Consider the following 21,984-nt stretch of genomic DNA (forward strand, 5'->3'; position numbering starts at 1 on the left):
AGAAATGTTTATTATTATCAATGTTGAAAACAGTTGTGTAGAAACAAAATTTCAGGATTCTTTGAATAAAAGTTCAAAAGAACAGCATTTGTCTGAAATAGAAAGCTTTTGTTACATTATACACTACCGTTCATAAGTTTGGGGTCAATAACAATAGTTTTTTTCAATACTTTCAAACAATACTTTTATTCAGAAAGGATCAATTAAATTGATAAAGACATTTATAATGTTTATAAATAAAATAGAACTTTCTATTCATCATAGAATCATAGAACTGATTTCAAGATTGATAATAATAATGAATGTTTTTTAAACATTAAAATTAGGATATTGTAATAATTCCTGAAGGATCATGTGACACTGAAGACTGGAGTAATGATGCTGAAAATTCAGCTTTGATCACAGGAATAAATTACAGTTTAAAATATATTCACATAGAAAACAGTTATTTTAAATTGTCATAAAAAATAAAAAAATAATAATAATAATTATTATACTATATATATATATACTAAAGATACATATAGTATATATATATATATATATATATATATATATATATATATATATATATATATATATATATATATATAGTATTTTTAATCATTTAAATACAGCCTTGGTGAGCAGAAGAGTCTTCTTTTATAAAATAAAAAAAATTACCGATCCCAAACTTTTTGAACGGCAGTGTAAGTGTAAACATACTGATAAAGACTGTAAGAGAAACTTAAATCATGTGATCTTATTCCCTTAAACTTTATGTCAGAAAGATGGGAAAGGTCATAGCATAACAGGTTGAATAGTAAGTGACAGACAAATCATACATGCTTTAAAATGAATAAATCACTTTAGAAGTAAAAGCACGATATCAGTCATTTCAATACAAAGCAGAATTCCATATAACCCACTGTAATGATGATGATATTCAGATGAAAAAATGTATACTGTAGTTTTCCATTAAACTTCTTTACATACCAAACAAGACAAACACTGCAAAAGTAAATACCATAAATAAATAAAAGCACTATTTTCTTTATTATATCAACAGCAAGTCATGGGGCTGTTAAGAGAATGACATACTTTTACATATCTTGTGTTATTATCAAGAATAAGAGAAACAGGTCATTCTGGCATTCACCCACTGAAATAACTCGAACTTGTAACCTGGCTATATGAACAGATACATTACTTTCACAGCTTTGTTATTTTCAGTTGTGTTAAACACTGGAGAAGTTTAAGAGCAGAATGAGTCTTACCGGAGTAAACCAGGTGGAAGAGCAGAATCACCGTAACCCATCTCAGCACAGACATCACTGTCCCGGATTGTCACACAGATGTCAGGATCACAGAACCCTCTGGTTTAGTGGTGATGGTTTCCAGTGGATTATACTCTTATACCCAGCTGGGGAGTCAGTAATGCGACACGGCTCCCAGTGTGTACGGTGTGATATAATGAACACCTGAAACCTGGACGCGGAGATCAGCACATGATATCCACGCTGCGATGATGTTCATATTACAAAACCAAACTAGTTTCTCTTCACAAAAAGTCCATACTGACACTCATTTTAGCATTTTTTTATTTCATTTTAGGTTTCTGTACACGTTTAGATTTTAGTGTGCATTCAGCACTGAACATGTTTAGCATTTTTTTGGTTAGTTATTTGACATTTGTGAGGCAGACTTCAAGGCACCCGTTAGAAAACATTAAATCAAACTTTCATTTTAATGAACCAGTCCTAGAAAGGCTCAACACCAAACCCATAGAGTTCACTGAAGGTAGAGACGGATTTGACATTCTTAATCGCGAGATATGCTTTAGACAAGCGAGCGGATCGGATCTAACTCGGGTGTGTAGACTCTCAGAGCTTGGAGAAAATGATTTCTTTGAGGCTTTTCTTCTCCATCGCGGCCTGCGCTGACTTCATTAAATCTTGGGTTTGGAGCATGCTCATATTCCAGGTGCTCTACACAAACAAACAACAACAGGAGACACAGTTTCTCGGTTTAATCACGGGACGTCACATGTTGTTACTGGTGTGCATTCACATCCTTTTACATCAATCAAGTATAAATAATGTCACAAATTAGTTAAATCCCTATTCAAAGGGAGTGAAATTATCTGTAACAATTAACAGGGATCGTATTAAAATGAGTCCCCGCTCTCACTCCCAAATACTTTTACAACCACAGAACACTTTTAAAGTGCAGAAAAAAAGAGGAATTTATTAACAGGAAGAAATAAATGAACAACGTAAACTTCGAGAAGGGTTTAAGCCAAAACAAAAATACAAAAACTATTGATTAGAAACTAAACTAGATAAATGATTTAATCCACTTTTTTTCCTGATGAGCCTACTGCATCTTAGATTATGGGAGGCACTTCCAGTTTGGGGAAGATCCACTCAAAAAAGACTGCTCTCCCAGTTTAATTTACGATATAACCTGCCTCTCATTGCTTCCATGCTGATGTTATTTTAATTCCCATGTACAATCTGGATCTAAGTTTATGGGATCAAATTCCCGCCAAATATATAGCGGTCGCGTATAAAAAAATAATGAGCGTGAATCAAAAATTTAAAAACACATGTAAAAATATATTGCACAAACTGAAAAAAAGAATGCAAAATGATCAGAATAGCAAACAACGTGGTCACGGATCAAAATATAATAAGCGTGAATAAAGAAATAACAAGCATGAATAAAAACTTTAAACACATTAAAAGTTATTTTGCACAAAACTTAAACTTATGGTCATGCTTTGTTAAAAAGTATGGTTTTATTACTGTGTACTTTGTGCTTTCTTGCATTTTCTGCTCATATTTTACTCTTTTGTACGCTTGTGATGTTTTTCTCTTCGCTCTTCTTTCTATGTTCTGCGCTTGCTCTTCCAAATGTTGCAGTTCAAGTTTCATGTAAATTAGTGCGGGCTTAAGCGTCACCATTGGTCCACTAGTTCTAGATTGACAGATACTCCTCTAGCCAATCAATCGAAGAGGGGAGTTGACGTCACACCAATGCGACTCGTGGCTACTGATGCTTACTTGTTATACAGGGGAAGACGACCATCAACAGGACACCTTTAAACTGCATGTGTGCCTGCAACTCAAACTGTTGCCGGTATACGTATACCTGGCAATATGGTATAGTTAAATTCGTCATCCTAACAACGACCTGTTACAGTTATGCCTGTCTGATGATCCATCATTCACCTCTAATGCACTTGACCTGGCACCGCGAGCGTCGATCTTCTCCGAGCAGCCACCACCTACTGGCCGTTTTACTTTCATATTTAATCAATAACAAGGATGTGTAATGTCGGTCCTGGGTGCAGAGTTTAGCTCCTTCAACCCTAATCAAACACACCTGAACCAGCTAATCATCGTCTTTAGGATATTTAAGACAGGTGAGGTTTTTAATCGGAGTTGACGCTAAACTCTGCAGGACAGCGGCACTCTAGAAACAGCGTTACATCGCTGATGGAGATGTTGCTGTATTCAAATTTTAAGCTATATTTAAAACATTAATTCTAAAGTAATATGCAATTATGTAGCTATGTAAGTAAACACAGTAAGTTTGTAATAAACCACTGTATTAAATTCAACTGGTTTCTCTATATCTTCTCTGTAACACAATCATTTTCAATAATCTTGTCAAATTTGGCGAGGTTAATAAAAAAAAGGTAGGCAATGCGTAGCGGCGACAGTTCAAAGTCCTAAAGTCTTCAGACAATGGCCGTTTTTAACTTAGTTTTTGCAACGAATTGTAGTGTTTCATAATTGCAGGATGTTTCGCTTACAAGCAGCCTTAACATATTGACATCATGAGCCAAGTAATATTGGAGAGGCGGTATTAACATTAAGTGACATGGCATCTGACGCACAGAAGCCAATGGCACATGCCACTATGCGCATTGGCACATCCGGTGGCACATCCGGTCTTCATTGGCATGTGCCAGTGGATAGTGGCATGTGTCACTGACATTATTGGCATGTGCCAGTGGTGGATAGTGGCATGTGTCAGTGGCAGTGCACTGACATCGCAACACACTGACACTGACATGTCACCTGACTGACACCGAGTCGCGGAACATGTCACCGTGTTGCGACACCTCCAGTAGTGACTGACAGATTAATCGAACACCTCATAGCCTACTGACGTATTTGTGGCACAAAATCCTAAATAAATAGCATAATTTTGTGATATTTAAAATACCAATTAAAGTGCATTAATATTTTTTCAAACGTGTTATTTGTGTCACGTCTGTATTTGATTGGCATGTGCCACTGAATGTTTTGTAATACCAGAGCTACTTTATGTTGTTTATCTCGCAAAGTCACAAACTGCCCATTCTAGGAAAGACACGAAACAAATCTATCATGGGTCACTACGAATAACGTATTAACAGTCGCGTCCGTTACTGTAAACCTTTATTTTTGCGTGATGCTGCACAGAGGCACGCCAGTAGGTGTCAGTATAAGTGAGTGTAACACTGGCCAGCGCAAGATTCTCATGTAAGTGTAGCACTCCTGAAAAGGAGTATAACGATTAAAGAAAAATGAAATAAAAGAGAGTGCAGCAGTGCTTCTTTGTTGTTATATTTACTCAGAATGAAGTGCTTCACGGGCGCGCACCACCCACTGAAGTGTGCGGTGGCCTATTTTTTTACAGTCTATGGCGGTGACGCAATCACGCTGGTATGCCAAGCGAAAATAATTAATTTAATAAATGCACATATCAAAGCACAAATAAGAAATTGAACAGTATATAAAAGTATTAGAAAAATAACATTTTAGTATATTATAATGGAATTGAAGAAATTGTACAAACATAAACAGCTTGTACCACGAGTCGCATTGGTGTGACGTCAACTCCCCTCTTCGATTGATTGGCTAGAGGAGTATCTGTCAATCTAGAACTAGTGGACCAATGGTGACGCTTAAGCCCGCCCTAATTTACATGAAACTTGAACTGCAACATTTGGAAGAGCAAGCACAGAACATAGAAAGAAGAGCGAAGAGAAAAACATCACAAGCGTACAAAAGAGTAAAATATGAGCAGAAAATGCAAGAAAGCCCAAAGTACACAGTAATAAAACCATACTTTTTAACAAAGCATGACCATAAGTTTAAGTTTTGTGCAAAATAACTTTTAATGTGTTTAAAGTTTTTATTCATGCTTGTTATTTCTTTATTCACGCTTATTATATTTTGATCCGTGACCACGTTGTTTGCTATTCTGATCATTTTGCATTCTTTTTTTCAGTTTGTGCAATATATTTTTACATGTGTTTTTAAATTTTTGATTCACGCTCATTATTTTTTTATACGCGACCGCTATATATTTGGCGGGAATTTGATCCCATATTAGTTTTTCTGTATTTTTCCTTGTTATTATAAAAATTATATTATTATGCCACTATGTCATGTTATATACACTTGTCTGTTTGGATGTTTGGCTGATGTGAGTTGTGATCTCACCATGTAGTCCAGGGAGTCTGCAACACTGTGGTCTCTGGAGTAAACGAGGTTGACTTTGGTTCCCTGCACTGCTACAGGACTTTTGCTGGCGATCTCTCCTGCCATCTCCAGAGCTCCGGCCATCATAGCCTCTTTATCTGGGAACACACGACTGTGGGCAACGAGAGAGAACAAACGCACACAGAAACTATTAGATTTTTCATACACTTTATTAGGCCACTTTATTAGGTACACCTTGCTAGTCCAGGATTGGACCTCTTTTGCCTTCAGAACTGCCTTAATTCCTTGTGGCAGAGACTCAACAAGGTTCTGGAAACATTCCTCTGAGATTTGTGTCCATATTGACATGATATCATCACGCAGTTGCTGCAGATTTGTCGTCTGCACATCCATGATGTGAATCTGCCGTTCCTCCTCATCCCAAAAGCTGCTCTATTGTATTGAGATCTGGAGACTGTGGAGTCATTTTCAGTATAGAGCATGTTCAAGAAACCAGTTTGAGATGATCTGATCTTTGTGACATGGCCTTTACTGGAAGTAGCATCAGAAGATGATCCACTGTGGTCATAAAGGGATGGACATGGTCAGCAACAATACTCAGGTAGACTGGGGTGTTTAAATGATGCTCAATTGGTACTAAGGGACCCAAAGTGTGCCAATAAAATATCCTCCACACCATCAACAGCCTGAACTGACGATATGAGGCAGGAAGGATCCATGCTTACATGTTGTTTACACCAAATTCTGACCCGACCATTTAAAAGTTGCAGCAGAAATCCAGACTCATCAGACCAGGCAACGTTTTTCCAATCTTCTATTGTCCAGTTTTGGTGAATTGTAGCCTCAGTTTGTTGTTGTCAGCTGACAGGAGTTTCACCGGTGTGTTTCTTCTTCTGCTACAATGTTTGACGTGTTGTGTGTTCAGAGATGCTCTTCTGCTTCAAGGTTTGACGTGTTGTGTGTTCAAAGATACTCTTCTGCTACAAGGTTTGATGTGTTGAGTGTTCAAAGATGCTCTTCTGCTACAAGGTTTGATGTGTTGAGTGTTCAGAGTTGCTCTTCTGCTTCAAGGTTTGATGTGTTGAGTGTTCAGAGATGCTCTTCTGCTACAAGGTTTGATGTGTTGTGTGTTCAGAGATGCTCTTCTGCTACAAGGTTTGACGTGTTGAGTGTTCAGTGATGCTCTTCTGCTACAAGGTTTGATGTGTTGAGTGTTCAGAGATGCTCTTCTGCTACAAGGTTTGATGTGTTGTGTGTTCAGAGATGCTCTTCTGCTACAAGGTTTGACGTGTTGAGTGTTCAGTGATGCTCTTCTGCTTCAAGGTTTGATGTGTTGAGTGTTCAGAGATGCTCTTCTGCTTTAAGGTTTGATGTGTTGAGTGTTCAGAGGTGCTCTTCTGCTTCAAGGTTTGACGTGTTGAGTGTTCAGTGATGCTCTTCTGCTACAAGGTTCGATGTGTTGAGTGTTCAAAGATGCTCTTCTGCTTCAAGGTTTGATGTGTTGAGTGTTCAGAGTTGCTCTTCTGCTACAAGGTTTGATGTGTTGAGTGTTCAGAGTTGCTCTTCTGCTACAAGGTTTGATGTGTTGAGTGTTCAGAGATGCTCTTCTGCTTCAAGGTTTGACGTGTTGTGTGTTCAGAGATGCTCTTCTGCTTCAAGGTTTGACGTGTTGAGTGTTCAGTGATGCTCTTCTGCTACAAGGTTTGATGTGTTGAGTGTTCAAAAGCCGCGTTTCCACCGCAGGGACTTTCCCCAGGAACTAGGAACTTTGGGCTGGTACTCGATGTGTTTACACCGCAGGAACCAGGGTCTAAATGAAGTTCCGGGTAAATATTTCCCCCTCCGATAGTCCCTGCTCACGAGGTAGTACTTTTTCAAAGTTCAGGAACTTTCAGGGGTGGGACTTGCGCGCTGCACAAGCTGATTGGTTGTGTTCACGCCGCATTTTGGTTGGATGACTCCACGCAGCATTTTATTTATTTTTAACCTCCCTTTTTAAAAAAATCAATTGCGTTTCGTGTCGTGGCTTCATGCAGTAAGAGTTGTCTGTCTGCAAATATGGAATTTAATTAAAAAAAACTGGTGGACTGACAATGAGTTTCAGGCTTTATTTTGTGGAAGAGGAAACTTTCTGCGCGTTCGTCCCAGCCATCTCACGGTCTGTCCGCAATAGCTGATAACATATACAAATTTTATATCTAAACATTACGAGCTTACTGAACACGCTGTATCAGTGCTCGTCTCTTTTCTGCCACAGCTTTTATTATAATATTAAGTCATTATGTTTACACATCATCTAGGCACTCTAAAGCAAGGCACTCTAAAGTTATAAATTTACTATGCCAGGATTGAAATAGCGCGTTGAGGTTGGTAACAAACAACTATTTGACTGTAACTATTTATGATTGATAGACGGGGTTCAGGCTTTTTTTAAGAGTATTTGCGAAAGAGGAAATTTTTGCGCGTTCGTCCCTGGCATCTCACAATAACTGATAACACGTTGTCTAATTTTATACGCATACGAGTTTTCTGAACACGCTTTAGTGTCAGTGCTAGTCTATTTTGTTTTGTTAATTACCTCGTTAGTAAACCAATACATAACTGCAGCACAGTTTGAGTCTCCTCCATGATTACTGTCCGTCGCAGACTGGGAGGAGCAGTTGCGCGCAGTTTACCTTCCCGGTACTTTAGACCGCGGTGTAAACGCAGAAAGCAACCGGTCTGGGGCAAAAAAAGTTCCTGGGAAAAAAGTTCCTGGGACAAATTGTTCCGGGTAATTTCGGTGGAAACGCGGCTAAAGATGCTCTTCTGCTTCAAGGTTTGATGTGTTGAGTGTTCAGAGATGCTCTTCTGCTTCAAGGTTTGACGTGTTGAGTGTTCAGAGATGCTCTTCTGCTTCAAGGTTTGACGTGTTGAGTGTTCAGAGATGCTCTTCTGCTTCAAGGTTTGACGTGTTGAGTGTTCAGAGGTGCTCTTCTGCTTCAAGGTTTGATGTGTTGAGTGTTCAGAGGTGCTCTTCTGCTTCAAGGTTTGATGTGTTGAGTGTTCAGAGATGCTCTTCTGCTTCAAGGTTTGACGTGTTGTGTGTTCAGAGATGCTCTTCTGCTTCAAGGTTTGACGTGTTGTGTGTTCAGAGATGCTCTTCTGCTTCAAGGTTTGATGTGTTGAGTGTTCAGAGATGCTCTTCTGCTTCAAGGTTTGATGTGTTGAGTGTTCAAAGATGCTCTTCTGCTTCAAGGTTTGATGTGTTGAGTGTTCAGAGGTGCTCTTCTGCTTCAAGGTTTGATGTGTTGAGTGTTCAGAGGTGCTCTTCTGCTTCAAGGTTTGATGTGTTGAGTGTTCAGAGGTGCTCTTCTGCTTCAAGGTTTGAAGTGTTGAGTGTTCAGAGATGCTCTTCTGCTTCAAGGTTTGACGTGTTGAGTGTTCAGAGATGCTCTTCTGCTTCAAGGTTTGACGTGTTGTGCATTCAAAGATGCTCTTCTGCTTCAAGGTTTGATGTGTTGAGTGTTCAGAGTTGCTCTTCTGCTACAAGGTTTGATGTGTTGAGTGTTCAGAGTTGCTCTTCTGCTACAAGGTTTGATGTGTTGAGTGTTCAGAGATGCTCTTCTGCTTTAAGGTTTGATGTGTTGAGTGTTCAGAGGTGCTCTTCTGCTTCAAGGTTTGACGTGTTGTGTGTTCAGAGATGCTCTTCTGCTTCAAGGTTTGATGTGTTGAGTGTTCAAAGATGCTCTTCTGCGTCAAGGTTTGATGTGTTGAGTGTTCAGAGATGCTCTTCTGCTTTAAGGTTTGATGTGTTGAGTGTTCAGAGATGCTCTTCTGCTTCAAGGTTTGACGTGTTGTGTGTTCAGAGATGCTCTTCTGCTTCAAGGTTTGACGTGTTGTGTGTTCAGAGATGCTCTTCTGCTTCAAGGTTTGATGTGTTGAGTGTTCAGAGATGCTCTTCTGCTTCAAGGTTTGATGTGTTGAGTGTTCAGAGATGCTCTTCTGCTTCAAGGTTTGATGTGTTGAGTGTTCAGAGATGCTCTTCTGCTTCAAGGTTTGATGTGTTGAGTGTTCAAAGATGCTCTTCTGCTTCAAGGTTTGATGTGTTGAGTGTTCAGAGGTGCTCTTCTGCTTCAAGGTTTGATGTGTTGAGTGTTCAGAGGTGCTCTTCTGCTTCAAGGTTTGACGTGTTGAGTGTTCAGAGATGCTCTTCTGCTTCAAGGTTTGACGTGTTGAGTGTTCAGAGATGCTCTTCTGCTTCAAGGTTTGACGTGTTGTGCGTTCAAAGATGCTCTTCTGCTTCAAGGTTTGATGTGTTGAGTGTTCAGAGTTGCTCTTCTGCTACAAGGTTTGATGTGTTGAGTGTTCAGAGTTGCTCTTCTGCTACAAGGTTTGATGTGTTGAGTGTTCAGAGTTGCTCTTCTGCTACAAGGTTTGATGTGTTGAGTGTTCAGAGTTGCTCTTCTGCTTCAAGGTTTGATGTGTTGAGTGTTCAGAGATGCTCTTCTGCTTCAAGGTTTGATGTGTTGAGTGTTCAGAGGTGCTCTTCTGCAGACGGGTGTAACTAATGCTTATTTGAGTTACTGTTGCCTTTCTATCAGCTGAACCAGTCTGGTCATTCTCCTCTCCATTCTCCAAGGTATTTTCTCCAACAGAACTGTCGCTCACTGGATTTTCTCTATTTCGGATAATTCTCTATAAACCCTAGAGATGGTTGTGTGTGAAAATCCCAGCAGATCAGCAGTTTCTGAAATACCCAGAACAACAACCAGGACACGTTCAAAGTCCCTTAAATCCCCTTTCTTCCCCATTCTGATGCTCAGTTTTGCACTTTAGCAGATCGTCTTGAACGTGTCTGAATGCCTAAACGCATTGAGTTGAGGTCATGTGATAGGAGGTCATGTGATTGGCTGATTAGATGTTTTACGTTAATGAGCAGTTGAACAGGTGGACCTAATAATATGGCCAATGAGTGTAATTGTGTTCACTCTTTCCACATGTGAAGAGGATAGCCAATCATTACAGAGTTCTTAAATCTACAGTAGGAACGTTTTTATTTTTTAAAATCACTAATCACTATATTGTGAATGTACAGTATATATTATAAATTCAAAATAGCACATCATCTCATATCTTATTGCTTAAATATCTCACCTGACCAATCCACAGCTCTTGGCTTCATCAGCGTACATCTTCCTTGCAGTGAAAGCCAACTCATTCACTAGACTGAGAGACAGTGGGAGCAAACTTTACTATCAATTGCATAAAAACAGGGCACTGCTATCTATAACATGCTTTAAGATCAAGCTAGTACCTTCGACTTCCAATCACTCTGGGGAGACGTTGCAAAGTCCCGACATCAGCTGCCAAACCAATGTCAACCTCCTGAACAGGAATGGGTGATCAAATCAGGCATTCAAATTTAAATCTCTGCAAATCTACGGTTATTCTAAAATGGCATTAAATGGTCAATTAAAATCACAACGACAATCTAATGAGACTGCCCACACCTTGACCTGAAACCAGGCATCCTGCGTACACAGTCGTATATCACATGCTGTGATCAAGTCCACTCCTGTAAAAGAAGACACAATGAAATGATAACGTTTTATATATGGTTATGAAGAATCATTTTCTATCTGGTGAAGCAGCAAACTTCTAATGGAGAAACTAACTTCACTAGTACAAAGTTGTTTAAGTTGAGGAGGCCGATCATGAAAGAATGAATTACATGAATTACTTGTGTCTGTATCATTACATCATAGCGCCTCCTGTCTTTGAGGTCATTTGTCCAAAGGCCCACCAAAGTTTGGCTTGGTAGGACATTCTTGTCTAATAACTACTCAATGATTATTGGTCATTGCTGGCCAGATTTTATTTGCATAACTATAAACAATGATGGTGCCTTGGATAAAGACACTGCATGCAAAATTTCAAGTCAAATGGATCAATAATTCCATTAAGACATTTTAATGTCTGTCATAATTATAGCAAGCTATAATAACTACAGTAATAATAATAAACAAAAAATACAATAGGGAACAAATACTGATTTCTTCAACATCAAATAATAGTAAAGAAGGAATCTGTTCTATAATGAATTTGTTCTATATATTCACAATAAAGTATAAATGTTGTGGAAATTTCTTAACAGAGGGAAACTAACCTCCTCCTATACATGCACCGTGAACGGCCACAATCACTGGTTTTGGACACTGTACAAAGAAACACAAGAGACATGATGAAACATGACTTGTGCATTGAGATAAAGTAGTTAGTTAGTTGCCATTGAATGTAATAGCCAAATATTAATGTCCATCTAGAAATACTACAATCCTCTTATCATTTTCATGTCATGCCTTTTTGCCACTGTTCTCAAATATGCATAAAGAACAAATCTTCATTTTTGTACGAACTTTTGAGTATTTTTCCCATATTACCTATATCCCATTTATGGTATACAATACATATATTCTCTTGTACAATATATGGACAAAAGTACTGGGACACCAGACCATTACCCCAACAGGGACTGTAATGACATCTCATTCTAAAGACATAGACGTTAATGAGAAGTTAATCCGCCTTTGCAGCTATAACAGTTTCAACTCTTCTGGGAAGGCTTTCCACAAGGTTTAAGAGTGTGTTTATGGGAATTTTTGATCATTCTTCTAGAAGCTCATTTGTGAGGTCAGGCACTGATGTTGGACGAGAAGGCCTGGCTCGCAATCTCTGTTCCAGTTCATCCCAAAGGTGTTCAATGGTATTGAGGTCAGGGCTCTGTGTAGGCCAGTCAAGTTCATCCACACCAGTGGCGATTTCTTTAAGACTGCAAGGGAAGCTCGGCTTCCCCTATAATGTCAAAAAATGAATGGTCAAATATGTACTATTGTATTAACATTTTATTGACTAAAATGCGTTAGAAGACGTTCGTCTCAAAGACGAGTTCGTTCAGAATCAGTTACAGGTCGGCTGACTCGATTTCCTTACATTCCCGTAGCGTCACAGTGCATTCCCCCGTTGAAGCCCAGCTTCCATTGACTTCTATGGGGCTGCTTCAAACGTTTTTTTTCCAGCGCTTCGAAACTAGACGGTCATTGGATAAATGCTGCGATTATGTCCCGCCCATGGAAGCTCAGCTTCTCTGGTAGTGAATGGGGAGTGGGCTGGCCCGGACTCCGGGCTTCCGGGTGATGATTGGAGGGTCTGTCGAGGCTGCGTCTCCTTTTGATTGACAGCGATTTCATACGATAAAAAGTCGCTGATGTTGAAGCTGTTCGAGCTCAGTCCCATCGCGGATTTTTCAAAGACAAACTGCTGCATTTTATTTCTTGGTATTTGCTTGTCGAAATTTCTAGCCAATTTGTATAATACATTTCACACAATTATACATTTATACCTTTATTATATTATTACTTATTATATTTTTTAATATTATTATTATTAGTAATAATTAAAAAAAAATATTATTATTTGTAGAATTATTATTATATTTTATTATATTATTATTTCTACCTTTATTATATTATTACATTCATTTTTCACAGAGCATTTTCTTGAAAAGGAACGTAGAATTTACGTATAAATGAATATTTTTTATAATGTAGGCCGAAAATGAGCTTCCCCTCTTTGAAAGACCAGCAGCCGCCACTGATCCACACCCAACTCATCCAACCATGTCTTTATGAACCTTGCTTTGTGCACTGGGGCACAGTCATGCTGAAATAGAAAAGGGCCTTCCCTCAAAGTTGGATGCATAGCATTGTCCAAAATGTCTTGGTAAGCTGAAGCATTAAGATTTCCCTACACTGGAAGTAAGGGGCCAAGCCCAACCCCTGAAAAACAACCCCACACCATTATCCCTCCTCCACCAAACTTTACAGTTGGCACAATGCAGTCAGGCAGGAAACATTCTCCAGACCATCCGTCAAACCCAGACTCGTCCATCAGACTGCCAAACAGAGAAGTGTGATTCGTCACTCCAGAGAACACGTTTTAACCGCTACAGAGTCCAGTGGCGGCGTGCTTTACACCACTGCATCTGACGCTTGGCATTGTATTTGGTGATGTAATGCTTGGATGCAGATGCTCGGCCATGGAAACCCATTCCGTGAAGCTCCCGCCACACAGTTTTTGTGCTAATATTAATGCCAGTGGAAGTTTGGATCTCTTCAGCTGTGGAATCAGCAGAGCGTTGGTGATTTTTACACACAAATGTGCCTTAGCACTCGGTGACCTAGCACTCGCTCTATGACTTTACGTAGTTTTCTGCTTCATGGAGTTGCTGCTGTTCCTAAACGCTTCCACTTTCCAATAATACCACTTACAGTTCACCATGGAATATCTAGCAGGGATAAAAGTTAACAAACTGACTTATTGTAAAGGTGGCATCCTATCACAGTATCGCTCTTCAGGACAACCCATTTTTCACAAATGTTTGTAAATGCACACTGCATTGATTTTATACACCTGTGACAATGGGTCTGATTGAAACACCTGAATTCAGGAATTAAGAGGTGTGTCCCAATAATTTTGTCCATATAGTGTATGTACTGAGATGTTTTCAGGGTAAATGAATAATGTTTTAAAATAGTAACCTTTTCAATAACAGTGAAGGTCTCTTGGTATTTAGCTAAGGCGCGGCGCACGTTCCATGAGATCCTGGCGGTGTCATCTCCTTCAGGCTGTAGGATATCACTGGCCATGCCCATGAGGTCAATACCTGCACACAGATCATTACTATTCAGTTAATGATGAAATAATCATATATGGTAGCCTAAATATCTAGATGCACCCTAGCGGCAGCAAATTTAATTTTGCAGCCAGTGTAGTCTAGCAACTCTCCTTTGACTTTCGAGCTGGAAAAACCAAACTCAGGTCAGGCCAATCACATCGAGTATAGAGTAGGCGGGGCGGGCTTAACATAATGACGACAGAGTTGCGACGGTTCCCTGCTACTTGAAAACAAAGAAGAGTTGCTGCTGCTGGCGAACAGCGGTCTTTCGAATCGGCTTTGGCCGCGACTCTGGAGGACTTGGAGTTAAGCTTTTCTTTGAGAAAAGAGCAAAGAATGGCACTTAAGTCATTTTTAAAAAAGTAAGATGTGTTCGGAGTTTTGCCGACTGGATACGGCAAAAGTTTAATATACCAACTAGCCATCTTCGTTGCTCTGATTGGTTGTAGCGCTATCCTATTGCGTGCAGAGGGATTCTGAGAGACAACCGTTTATCCCGCCCCTCGGATTGAGCTGTGCCAATGGTGAGTTGCCAGACCTAACATCTTGATGTAGGTTTGGCTTGCCAGGCTACATATATGGCATATAATACATAAAAATGCATTATAAGTGTTAAACATTGTTAGAAAATTTGAAATCTAGCTATTGTTAGCTGAATCAGTCCATGTTGCCAAAATAAAGAATCTTAGTTTAATTTCAGTTGCTAGTTGTCAAAATGTTGTTGAGATAAAATATCATTTGTATTTTCATATGATGAGAAACAGTTTCTGAAAACTGAACAGTTTTCAGAAACAAAATAAACAAACAAAAAATGAAAAGACCAGGCAACTGGTCAAATTTGGTAAGATGTTGCAAGAACAGTGTGTTAAAAGTGAACATGTGCAGTTGTTGCTTTAAGGAGGTATTTCTACATGATTCAACCTACAAATTCAAATTTTGTTGTTGTAACCTCCTTCAATCAGTTTGATACATCATTAACCAAGGGAAAGCTGTTTTAACTTAATTGAGTTACACTCCCCCAACATACAATTTCCATTAAAGTTCAGGATGGATATATTCAACACATGCGCACCTGCTCTTTGCTGATCACAGCGAATTTTGCTTAAAGGGTTACTTCAGGATTTAGCATTAAGCTTTGTATTAGTAGAAAACCTGTAGTATTTTCGAATTACCATGCTTTCCCCCCTCATATCCCCCTGAGAGGAGAGATTTATGTATTTTTTGTCTGGAAAAAATCCTCCGATGACGCAAAAATCGTCATTTCGCGTCATCGGAGGATTTTCTGTCCAGAGGCTAAAGACTACAGCCAGTAGAAGGCGTTGTTCCGCATGTTTTCAGCCCGCCCATAGAGGGTGGGATCTCACTCACAGAATGTACACAGTATCAGCCGTCTTTCTTTGGAAGCTAAGCTTGTAGGCTCTTGTTCTGTGGAGAAAGCTGAATAATAGGAGAAAGCTGAGTAAGTAGGGGTTACCATCTTCCTTTTCCCGGACTTGTCCGGCGGGCGAGACTGTTAAAAATGTCCGGGATTCGGCTTTTGCGTTCTGCGGTCGCCATTCATTGTTTACATGCACACCTCTCGTTTCAATCTAACTGAATTAATTCCGATCGGTGAATCTGACTGTAGTGTTTACATGAACGCTAAACAAGTGATCGGTTGATGTGCGCTTTACCCTTGCTAAGAAAATTTCCGCTCCTCCGTGAGAGATACGAGACCGGCGCGTCTCAGTAATGACGCCACCGGCCTCGCGCCGTTCTCCCGCGTCCCTCAGCCTCGTCCTGCTCGCCACAGTAAACATAATGAATGGCGACTGTAGAACGCAAAAGCCGAATCCCGGACATTTTGGGTCTCTAAATCCCTGGCAAACTCATCACTTACTTAGGCTAGCCTTGTTGTTTTCAACTGTGCTCTCTAACCGGTAGGCGTGGCCTCCTAAGGCAGCGAAGCAAGTGCATTCTGGGAGTTGTTGTCTTTCATCCACATAAGCCAAAAATACATTTTCTGGCTTTTCTCAGTCTAGAAAGCTCCAAATTCAAAAATTTCTCCACATTTCTTCTACTTAAATGACCTATTTTAAATGCACATTCATCTTCCCAGAGGTGAAGTATCCCTTTAAATGAGAAATTGTGATTTGTGGTTATTAAACACATTAAGTTACATCAAAGTGAAATTTGACCAATCGCAATTGACAGCGTGCCTAAGCAAACAAACAAAAAAAGCGACAAAGCATGCTGGGACTACAGATCCAGGGCTGCATTTCTCAAAAGCATCGTGAGCCAAGTTGATCTTACAGACCATTGGTGGCAAAGGCTCTACAATCTACTAGGGCTCACAATCCTAAACGCAGCCCTGGGCAGTGGATCTGTAGTTCCTATCATGCTTTGCAAGTGACTGCATTAGGAGAGTAAATTTAGGGATTAAGTGTTATTTTATGTGTTTTACAGTAAAGGGAAAGATGTTGCTAGGTTATGTTAATGTTTATTGTTCAGTTGGACATTTAGAGGAGTTTCTGTTATTGAATTTTGTGGTTATCATTGTGCTGAAGAGTAGCGCTTGTGCTTATATGCTAATGTCAGTACTGACACCTGACTTTACTTAGTAGTTCATTATATACATTGCACATAATGATGAAAAACATCGTTGACAAAACTAAACTGATTTAATTTGAATAAACTAAATTAAGTTGTGTCTTCAAATAAAAATGTCTTCACTTAAAGTAAATAAGGGTAATTAATTAGTTTTAGTATATTTACATCAAGGTGGAAAAGGACTTTCATCGTATAAAACAAAAGATTATATCAAACTTAATTAATTAATGCTATCTAGCTGGAGAAATCAAGTGTCAGTTATGCTTCAGTAATTGAGTGTTTTTTTAAGGTTGGTTGTACTCGATTTTAATCAGTAATCTTAAATCATTTATTTCATTTAAAAAAAAACAGTTATTGTAGATGTTACCACATGAAGTACAAGAACATCTAAGTTGAACTGACTAAAACAAAATGTCAATGATAGCTTTACCGGAAGTGAAGAGCTTTCCAGCGCCTGAGAAAACCACGACACGACACTCCGAGTCTTCAGCTATCTGATTGAAGCAGTCAACCATTTCACTGCAGGTACAACAAAAATACACACACACACTAATTCAGTCATGATGTGATTGCAATTATTTTAGATAACTGAGATCACTGTGCACTTCAAATTCCAATCTCACACTGAATATTTTAAGAGAGCATAGAAATGGCATAAATGGGCACTTTTATGTCGCTCTTTCTAGCATGAATGATGAGATATACTTTGTAAACATTTTAATATTGTATTAAATGTTATTGAACTGAAATTAATCAACAGTGAACTCAACTGACTATTGTCTTTTTTACAGCAGAGTTTGATGAAGTTTGCATCATTGATTCTGTCATTCTTCTCTGTATTAATGTACTTTATAAAGCACTGACTTGAATAAAAGTACTATTCATGTCACTCTACACTTGTTTGTTTACAAAGCCTTACAGGAAATCTTAAAAGAAATTAAATGAATTATTGATATGGATATCAGTGTGTAATATGGACATGAGGTCGTACAGCCAGAATGCCTTGTTCATCGCATTGCGTTTCTCCGGCCGGCAGATCTCGACGTGAGTGACGGTGTCCACTGGCCGGCTGACTGACAGGGTTGTGAAAGGGGGGGTGGGCCCTCCTGATGAAGACATTCCTCTTACAGCGTTCAGGAAAGGTGCGAACAGACCCTGTTCTAATCACAAAACACAGAAAAAAATCACAAGTTTACACTTCTGGCATGTAGAGGACACAGCTGTTTGATATTAATCTGAATAACTAGTGAGGAATACTGTACATGTACAGTATATATAGCAGTTTCTCTGAATTTACTATTTATATGTATGTGTTTGAGTAAAAAGAACATTTTTGATGGATTATATAAACTATCGCCAACATTTCTTGTCATTTACAGCATTTATTTGGATATTCCCAATTCCAGCCTTCCTGAAGAACCTCCAGATCATCACCGATCCTCCACTAAATTTCACAGTGTGGCTTGTAGGCCTCTCCAGGTCTCTGTCTAACCATTAGATGACCAGGTGTTGGGCAAAGCTGAAAACAGGACTCATCAGAGAAGATCAGAGTCAGGCGTGACTCAAGGTTATCCTGGAAGAAAACTTGCTTCCTTCTGCTCAGCAGTGTTCCGAGGATTGTTTTTTCCAGCAGGACAATGATCCAATCTAGCCAGGCCAATCAAGGTGTGGATGGAGGACCACCAGATCAAGACCCTGTCATGTCCAGCCCAATCTCTAGACCTGAACCCATTGAAAACCTCTGGAATGTGATCAAGAGGAAGAGTCGAGCTGATTTTTTTCACCAAGAGTGGCATAAAGTCGCCCAACAGCAAACTGGCAAAGATCATCTCAAAACGCATGAAAGCTGTGATTGAAAATCAAGGTTATTCCACCAAATATTGATTTCTGAGCTCTTCCTAAGTTAAAGCATTAGAATTGGTCTAAAAACATGGCATCTTTTTTCCTTATTTTAACCAGTTGTCATTTTCTGCACATGTTCTAAATGACAATACTTTTATTTGAAATTTTGAAGAAATGTTATCAGTCGTTTATAGAACACATACATTTTTTTTTTCATTTAACTCAAACACACATATATACATATACACATATATATAAATACATTACTGCTGTCAAATAGATGAATCATATTTAACATAAAAGTTCATATATATATATATATATATATGCGTGTGTGTGCATACATGCAGTCATGTGAAAAAGAAAGGACACCCTTAAAATTTTTATGGTTTTACTTTTAATAAATCATTTGGTCTTAAGCTGGTCTTAAAATTAGGTTAATACAACCTCAGATGAACAACAACAAATGACATATTACACCATGTCATTACTTACTGTATTTAAAAAAAATTAAGCCAAAAAGGAAAAGCCATGGATAACAAACTAAGTTCACCCAATGATTCAATTGCTTGTAGAGCGAGTTTTATCAAGTTGAAGGAATCGAATTCTGTATGACAGTATCCGTCTCTCACATTGTTCTTGAGGAATTTTGGCTCGCTCTTCTGTATAACGTTGCTTCAGTTCATTGAGGTTTGCAGGCATTTGTTTATGCACAGCTCTCAAGGTCCCGCTGCAACATTTCAGTCGGGTTGAGGTCTGGGCTTTGACTGGGCCGGTGCAACACCTTGATTCTTTTCTTGTTCAGAAATTGTTGTAGATTTGCTGGTGTTCTTGGGATTGTTGTCCTGTTGCATGACTCAATTTCAGCCAAGCTTTAGCTGTCGGACAGATAACCTCACATTTGACACATAGAGTTCAGGGTCGACTCAGTGACCGCAAGGTTCCCAGTCGGTCCTGTGTCTGCAAAACCAGCCAAAATCATCACCCCTCCACCACAGTTGGTATGAGGTGTTTGTGCTGATTTGCTGTGTTTGGTTTTCACCAAAAGTGGTGCAGTGCATTATGGCCAAACATCTCCACATTGGTCTCATCTGTCTGAAAGACATTGCTTGAGGTTTGTTCAGATTCAACTATGCAAACCTAAGCTGTACTGCATGTTGTTTTTAGAGAGAAGAAGCTTTCTCCTGGCAACCCTTCCAAACATGCCGCAGTTGTCCCGTCTTTTTCTAATTGTAGTGTCATGAACTTTAACATTTAACATGTTAACTGAGGCCTGTAGAGTCTGAGATGTAGTTCTTGAGTGTTTTGTGATTTCTCAGAGCATTGCACAGTATGCCCTTGGAGTGAATTTGCTGGGACGTCCACTACTGGGAAGGTTAGCAACTGTCTTGAATGTTTTGAATGTTCACTGTAGAGTAATGGACTTCAGATGGTTTGCAAATGGCCGTATAACCCTTCTCAGATTGATGGCAGCAACAACTGCTTCTCTAAGATCATTGCTGATGTCTTTCCTCCTTGTCATTGTGTTAACACACACAAGAAGGCTCCAGACCAGCAAACTGACAAAACTTCTGCTTTTATAGAGGTGATCACACTTGCTGATGATCAGTTAATCAAAGGCATTTGATTAGCAGCGCCTGACGGATACTTGCCCTCTTAATTCCTGTGATTTCTTACCTAATTTTAAGATGTGCCAAGATGACTTTTTTATCATGTCCTGAGACATAACACCATAGAATGCAATAGGGTGTCCTTTCTTTTTCACATGACTGTATAGTAAATCAAGAGAAACCAATAATTTTGCAGTCATCATCATTGATGAATCATCATTCATTCCAATGGATATCAAAATAACAAACCAAGTACAATCTGCAAACAAATGATACTAAACTGTATCTCAGAATTAATTTAGCCATTTTTGCAATCACTGGTTCTAGCTAACTTGTAAACTTTATGGAGTTTGTTGCCATAAAGATCCCACAGGTGTTTTAAATTCTAGCACTTTAAATTACAATCATATTATATTAGCATTTAAATAAAGGCATTTTAGGCAAAAGGGGATGAGAAATTGGCCCATAATACATCCCTGATCTGACGAAATATTGTATTATTATTAAGGTAACATATACAATGTTTAATTCGTTAACGTTAGGTAATATGATCTAACAACAAACAATACTTTACAGCATTTATTAATCTAGGTTAATGCTAATTTCCGCATACTCTATCCTAATACATTTTAATGCATTAAGAAAGAAAATGAATAAGATAGTATATTACCCACATGAAATATGTTTACAAAGTTTTAATACGTTTTATTTCAAGTTAAATGTTAACAAATTATCCCAAATATATATAGTATTTTGTTTTGGTTGAAAAATGGCTTAGGTTACCTTTCTTTAAAATATATTCCAATTGGTTTGATAAGTTATGTAAAACATAAATGCGTGCTTTAAGTGTCCAAATACTAATTGTTATCAATAATATCTCAAGACATTTTCATAGAATGTTTCCATACATTTTTATATTATTAATTTATATACCCGTTCCAGCTTGCAATTACAGCACGTTTTAAAACTTGATTTACCCATTAAATATATTTAATAATTCACTCAAAGAGAAAATAACATATTATTGAGTGTGTGACCTTTCACCCAGTTAACAGTCTGTAATGACACCTTCACCTACATTCAGTCACAGTTACAATTAATAACACATTGGTTTAAAAAACGAACAAAATTGAGTGTTGATTCTTAATTTTTTCTAGTGTTCAATCCTTAATACTTCTAGAAACGGTAAATGTGGTTAATGTGAGTATTCAGAACAAATGCAGTTAACGTTAGTTGATCAAACTGTGAGACTTACTTCTGAACGCAGAACTGAACACGAATGCCATCGATGCCCTTTGACCAGAATCGTTATATATTCACAATCCCAGAGCAGAGCAGAGCTGTGTATGAAGACTAGCACTGTAGTTATGTGGACTTTAGCTGTTTAACTGGAGGATACTCGTCACAACACAATGAAAACACGGATAATATCCGCCTCTGTCTTTAAGAAGAGTAGTTTATTTTTTTAGGACGTCATCATGTTTTCCTCTGACGTACAGCGGTTTATGTTGTGAGAAATCGAGAGTCCCCTCCAGATGATCTTCTTCTTCTTGAAGACTTCTTCTTCTTTTTCTTCTTCTTTGAAACTCTGCACCACAGGCACACACCGCCATCTACTGTTCCTGTTCTTACACGGATGATGGTCACATCTCTATTATTTTGTATAATTTCGGGTTCACAGTAGGCTACATGTTTCTGTATTTCTGTCTGCTGTGTGTTCAGTTCCCATGGTAAATCCCCAGCTTGT

The 21,984-nt window shown here is 38.7% G+C and overlaps 1 protein-coding gene across 1 annotated transcript; it reads right to left on the reverse strand.

The window, feature by feature from the left end:
- Positions 1-1,018: 1,018 nt before the first annotated feature.
- On the reverse strand, positions 1,019-21,984 carry ech1 (enoyl CoA hydratase 1, peroxisomal). Its single transcript, XM_081371705.1, has 10 exons — positions 21,493-21,984; positions 17,777-17,945; positions 17,216-17,304; positions 14,060-14,184; positions 11,629-11,677; positions 10,973-11,037; positions 10,777-10,847; positions 10,617-10,688; positions 5,481-5,631; positions 1,019-1,967 (listed from the first exon to the last, which is right to left on the reverse strand). The coding sequence occupies exons 1-10, from the start codon at positions 21,521-21,523 to the stop codon at positions 1,863-1,865; spliced, it is 927 nt and encodes a 308-aa protein (XP_081227831.1). The 5' UTR covers positions 21,524-21,984; the 3' UTR covers positions 1,019-1,862.

The sequence above is a fragment of the Scardinius erythrophthalmus genome (genome assembly GCF_964197995.2).
Source record: "Scardinius erythrophthalmus genome assembly, chromosome: 7".
Lineage (NCBI taxonomy): Eukaryota > Metazoa > Chordata > Actinopteri > Cypriniformes > Leuciscidae > Scardinius > Scardinius erythrophthalmus.